The sequence below is a fragment of the Chiloscyllium plagiosum genome, chromosome 5 (genome assembly GCF_004010195.1).
Source record: "Chiloscyllium plagiosum isolate BGI_BamShark_2017 chromosome 5, ASM401019v2, whole genome shotgun sequence".
Lineage (NCBI taxonomy): Eukaryota > Metazoa > Chordata > Chondrichthyes > Orectolobiformes > Hemiscylliidae > Chiloscyllium > Chiloscyllium plagiosum.
Window position 1 is genome coordinate 3286873 of NC_057714.1, and position 6255 is coordinate 3293127.

Below are 6255 nucleotides of genomic sequence, written 5' to 3' on the forward strand. Positions count from 1 at the left end.
AAGTAATCAGAAGCATTTGGTGTGGTCAACATGGACTTCAGCAAGGCTTTTAAAAAGGGAACTCATAGCAGACTGGTCCCAAAAGTAAGATCGAATGGAATCAAAGGCAAAGTGACACATTGGATTTAAAATTGGCTGAAAGGCAAGAAGCAAAGGATAATGCCAGAGGGATGTTTTTGTGTTAGTGGAGGTCACTTGTAGGTTCTGCAGGCCATCACACTGGGGCCCTTGCTGTCTGCAGTGTTCATTAATGATTGAACTTAAATGTAGAGGGCATGATCAATAAGTGTACAGACAGCCTGCAAATGGTAGAGTAGTAACTAATGAGGAGGATAACCGGAAACTACAGGAGGATATCAATGGACTTATATATATTGTATATTTTTACAGTGCAACTGGGGAAATCATTGGGCTTCAATTTCAATTTTGTGTCAGTCGGAATTCAACTACACTGGGCAAACATACGGTTGGAAGATGTGTGACCACTGGCCCTTGGCTGTGATCGTGACCATCTGGTTCTTGGCTGGCAATGCCAAAATGTTTTTCATGAAGTAGTCTGTGATTATCAGCACATTTGTGCTTGGTAGCAAACTTATCAAGCATGAATTAGTCCGTGTCTATCAACTACATGGGGAATAGGTCTGGATTTTTACCCTAGGTGCCAGGCAGCTGACACTGGGAACTTTTGATGCTTTCTTGCTCACAGAGTTGTAATTGTAAATACCAGTACTAAATACCCTCAAAAATACCTTGATAGAGAATCACGTACACAATGTGTTCTAGATATTTTCCAATCAACCTTTTTGGATTTAGAACCAATGTATACAGCTTCTGCACTGATTGTTTCAGGAGGCTGGCATGCTTTGACATCAACAGAGGAATGCAAAGCACATTTTATTCTAGAATGAAGGTGTTCAGTTGCTCAGAGTAATTGACTTAGAACACTTTGTGAAAGTAGTCACTTTTGCAGGGACGTTTGGGAGGGATAGGCACCAACCTTTTGTGGTATCATTCAAGTACAACAAGAAACATGGTATGAACACCAACCTGTTGCCTCAATGTCATGTAATTTAGCCAGTAGTTCAAGTGAGTCCAAAGAACTAAATACAAAAACTAAGATTCCTGAACTCCACAAAAAGATGAACTAATAATAATTCAGTAAATAGCTCGGAATGTTGTGTTTTGAATGAAATCTCAGTCTACAGTACTGATTGCAAACATTTAAGTCAAGTGCTTTTTCTTAAAAATGTTTTTATTGGATGATGATTTGGTAAACTTTCTCCTTTTCCTTTGTTTTACTCCCTTTCCTGCAACTATTTGCAGAAGTGTAGCTTGTGGTGATGTAGATGCAACAAGATTTGCTAAGAAATAGCGAACTAGCAAAACATGTCTAGACATAATTCCTCCTCCAATAATGTCTGCCATGTCTCTAAAACAAGAAGAAAATGTAAACTACATATTCTATAATGAAGGAAACATTGAATTCTTATTGCGGAAGAATAACTGATTTGCCATTGAAATATTACAATTTGTTGAACTTACATATATTTGAAGTGAGGCACATTTCCATTGGGGTTATAGTTATCACATATTCCACTTCAGGAATCAAAATTGTTTACAGCAGTAAATTATACATTTTGGCTTTTTAATGGGGAGTGTTGCTGAACAAAGAGACCTGGGAGTGCAGGTTCATAGCTCCTTGAAAATGGAGTCACAGGGGTAGATAGAAGGCGTTTGGTTTGCTTTCCTTTATTGGTCAGAGCATTGGGTATAGGAGTTGGGAGGTCATGTTGCAGCTGTGTAGGACATTTGGTTAGGCCACTTTTGGAATATTGTGTGCAATTCTAGTCTTGTTCCTATTGGAAGGAAGTTGCGAAACATGAAAGGGTTCAGAAAAGATTGACAAGAATGTTGCCAGGGTTGGAAGGTTTGAGCTATAGGAAGAAGCTGAATAGGCTGGGGTTGTTTTCCCTGGAGCGTCACAGGCTGAGGGGTGACCTTATAGAGGTTTATAAAATCATGAGTGGCATGGCTAGGGTAAATAGACAAGGTTTTTTGCCTGGGGTGGGGAGTCCAGAACTGGAGGGCATAAGTTTAAGATTAGAGAGGGATAATTTAAAAGGTACGTAACGTGCGGCTTTTTCACACAGAAGGTGATGTGTGTATAGAATGCGCTGCCAGAGGAAGTGGTGGAGGCTGGTACAATTACAGCATTTAAAAGGCATCTCGATGGGTATATGAATAGGAAGGGTTTAGAGGAATATGGGTCAAGTGCTGGCAAATGGGACTAGATTAGGTTAGGATATCTGGTCGACATGGACAAGTTGGACCAAAGGGTCTGTTTCCAATGTGCACATCTCTACGACTCTATAATGTTAGTGCTGGTTCTTTGATGCAGTAACAAAAAATTAACCTTACTTCTCTGCTGTCTTATCTTAAAAACTTCTTTGATTTTTAAAAACTTTTTTCTTAATTGACAAAGTGATATTTGTCTTAACATACCCCTTTCAGCAAAACATTTCCTACTCCAAAAACTCTGAGAAAGAACCTTCTCCCAACCTTTCCCTTATTTTTCAATTGACCCTGATAATTGACACCCATCCTGGGGAAGTTTTTCTGTATTCACCGGGTCAAAACCCTTCATAGTTAAGGTCATTTCTTGTTAGCCTGCTTTGTTTCTGTGAAATAATTACAGTTGCTCAAGTTCCTCTTCTTGCTAATTGGGGCATAACCACAACTGGATATGACTATCCATGTACTTTACACCACTATTTATAAAATCCAAAATACTGTTGCCTTCTTTTTTGTGGCTGTGCCTATCTGCATTTTTAATACCTTATCGTTTTGCTGATTTGCTACTTTAAATAGTTTTCCAGGTGGTTTCTACTACCACGTTGTTCTTCCTCTCCAACTGGATCATTTCACTTTTTGATGGTGAACTGTACGTTCCAAACATCATCTTGTTTCCCTGTTCTAAGGAAGGATCACTGGACCTGAAATGTCAACTCTGATGCCTCTTCACAGATGCTGCAAGATCTGTTGAGCAATTTTTGTTTTTGTTTGTTTTCCTGACCTGCTTACATCATATTTGTTAAAGTTTGCCAAACAATATCATCCCCAACCCCATCCACGGAGATAGTATTAACAGGTTTTCTATCAGACACTATGGTCTCAAAAATCAAATAATTTATATAGGTTATGGAGAGCAAGGTGGCTCAAATTATGTTTTAATCTTTGTCAAATCCAATCAACATTCAATTCCTTAACCTTTCACAAAAATAAAATACAGTACTACAAATGTTGGAAATCTGAAAGTGTTGGAACAAATTCCTATGCTTTGTAGGTCTGGCAGCACCTGTGGAGTGCAAGGAGTAGTGGCCAGAAATTTTAAATTATTATGAGGTCCAAATCAAAAGAATGTAGGCACACAATTTGGCACTGCTGTAATGATTTGCCTTACAGCAACACAGGTTTGCTGTAATGATTCTGCCTTTGGCACAAATTTTCAATGAGGGTGCTCAGGTCTGGATTTCTGGCAGGCAGTTAACCACGGAGAATTACAGGATCTATTAAGGCCTAGCTGTGCCCTACCTGGGATTCTCAGTCAGCCATGCCATTGGTCCATGTTGGCCTGGCTTTCTCCCTGTTTCTCCATCTACAAATCAGTAGACCCCACCTCAGCTGGTATAGATGCCTCCTGTTGATTCTCCAGCTTAGGGAGTATGCCTGTTGTCCCTGATTTAACAATAAGCCACTGCTTAACCTTGAATCAGCTACAACGTTGAAAATTATAGTGAACATATCCAAAACAACCTTGAACTAACCCCCTTATCCACTTTCCAAAGCTTGATAAAAAATACTGTCAAATTTTTCTTATGATCCCTCAAAACTAGGAAGTGTTTTTAAGCAAGGGTGCAGAGGAGATTTACCAGGATGTTGCCTGGTATGGAGGGAAGGTCTTATGAGGAAAGGATGAGGGACTCGAGGCTGTTTTTGTTAGAGAGAAGAAGGTTGAAGAGGTGATGTAATAGAGACATACAAAATAATCAGAGGATTAGATAGGGTGGACAGTGAGAGCCTTTTTCCTTGGATGGTGAAGGCTATCACAAGGGGACATAGCTTTAAACTGAGGAGTGATAGGTACAGGATAGATGTCACAGGTAGATTCTTTACTCAGAGAGTAGCAAGGACGAGGAATGCCCTGCCTGCAACAGGAGTAGACTTGCCAACTTTAAGGGAATTTAAATGGTCATTGCATAAATATATAGATGACAATGGAATAGTGTAGGTTAGATGGGCTTTAGATTGGTTCCACAGATTGGCGCAATATCGAGGGCCTGTACTGTGCTGTATTCTTCTATGAATGCATCATTAGAACAGATGTGAAAAAGAGAGAAACTGAAAAATTTTTTCAATGCCCTCACAGGAAGTAGGATGTGATAAAGTGAAATAGAAACCAATTTATAATAAATATTTATTGATAATTTATCCCTGAAATAGAAACAGAGATTAGATTACTTGCAGTATGGAAACAGGCCCTTCAGCCCAACAAGTCCACACTGACCCGCCGAAGCGGGTCATACCCCTACATTTACCCCTTCTTACTTAACACTACGGGCAATTTAGCATGGCCAATTCACCTGACCTGCACATCTTTTGGACTGTAGGAGGAAACCGGAGCACCCGGAGGAAACCCACGCAGACACAGGGAGAATGTGCAAACTCCACACAGTCAGTCGCCTGAGTCGGGAATTGAACCCGGGTCTCTGGCGCTGTGAGGCAGCAGTGCTAACCACTGTGCCACCGTGCCGCCCACAAGAGATATAAAAGAAACGGTTAAGAAAGAATAGGAAACGAAGCATGGAAGCAAAGTTCAAATTTTCCATTTTATTGTGAAGAAACAGTACCAATGCAATCAACAACGTACAAAAAAATTTGAGAGGCCCTGATTAGGAATGAGACAAGGAACAATCATGAAAACAAGATGTGATCTAAGATCCATGTGTGTTAGCTATCGGATCACCTTATAGCTGTAGCGAGTAGAATTGAAGAAGTTATTCAAAATGAGAAAGAATTTAGCCAAGTGGAGCTCAATGGTGCATTGGTTGGTAGTGAGAGATGGAGGTGCAGAAAGAGGCACATCGATGGTGAGAAGGAGACAGTGCCAGGAATTTAAAAACTGTTGAGAAGTCTTTCACCCTACTGCAGACTTTCTCTTTCATCTTATCCCCACTCCATCCTTAAAAATGCTGAATGTGTATTGCATTCCAACTTATCCAATTTCTGCTGAAAGGTCAACGACCTTAAATATTTAAAAATCACCCAACACCAGGGTTATAGTCCAACAGGTTTAATTGGAAGCACACTAGCTTTCGGAGCGACGCTCCTTCATCAGGTGGTAGTGGAATTTATAGCAAAAAACAGAATTTATAGCAAAAATTTACAGTGTGATGTAACTGAAATTATACATTGAAAAATTGATCTCCAAATCATGACTTTAAATATAATTGTTTTCGGGCTGCCAGTCCCGCTGGGTGTGACCAGCGTCTTCTGTTTTTGTTTCAGATTTACATTTCACATTGTGTTGTGTTTTGATTATTGCTATAGTCCTGAGCCAGGTCCTGAGCTGCGTGTGTCACAGGACGACCCACACACCTAAACCCCAGCCCCAGCCCTCGGCCCAGACTTTCAGCTGCTCCATTTTCTGCCCTCCGACAGAGATTAAAATTAACTCGGAACAGTTTCCCCTGAGCCAGCACAAACACCGCGGGATCAGAAAATCAGCCGCAGACCTGAGGCAGCGGGCACAGCGCGAGGGTCGGTCGCTCACACCGGAAGTGGGGGCCCGGTTACCAGGGTGAAAGGTGAAGGGGCGGGGCCCGCTGACCCCACCGCCGCCGCCGAGGCCGAGGGGTCATGGATGCCGGCGCTGAAGGTAAAGCGGAGTCTTCCCTGTGAGCTGGAGCCCGGCTTTGGGCATGGCCGACACGCCTTTCACGGTGAATTAGGGCGGTTTCCCCCCCACCCCACGGTAGTTACACGGAAGTTAAGATCCCACAGCCGGCTATTTAAATGTGGGCGCCGCCGGCACGTGGCGGTAAAGGAGTGGTCCTCATGAACCTCTCCTGGACTTTCCTCATTCACCCCACAGCGCGCAGTGACTTCATCCTCCTCTCACCACCACCACGGGAGTGACCCCATTCTGCTGCCCCTGCCACCCCCCCCCCCCCCCCCCAATGTCCTTATTCCCTCCAA

At 42.2% G+C, this 6255-nt stretch overlaps 1 protein-coding gene across 2 annotated transcripts in view; it reads left to right on the top strand.

Annotated features, from left to right (window-relative positions):
• Positions 1–5775: 5775 nt before the first annotated feature.
• Positions 5776–6255, top strand: part of cmc1 (C-x(9)-C motif containing 1) — a 72821-nt gene continuing 72341 nt past the window's right edge. Inside the window, exon 1 of one of the 2 annotated variants that reach the window (XM_043689496.1) lies at positions 5776–5935. In XM_043689496.1, coding sequence (XP_043545431.1) covers positions 5917–5935 — 19 coding nt within the window. In that variant the 5' untranslated portion in view covers positions 5776–5916. Of the gene's footprint in view, positions 6000–6255 lie in introns of both variants that reach the window. The other variant, XM_043689495.1, reaches the window with a different exon arrangement.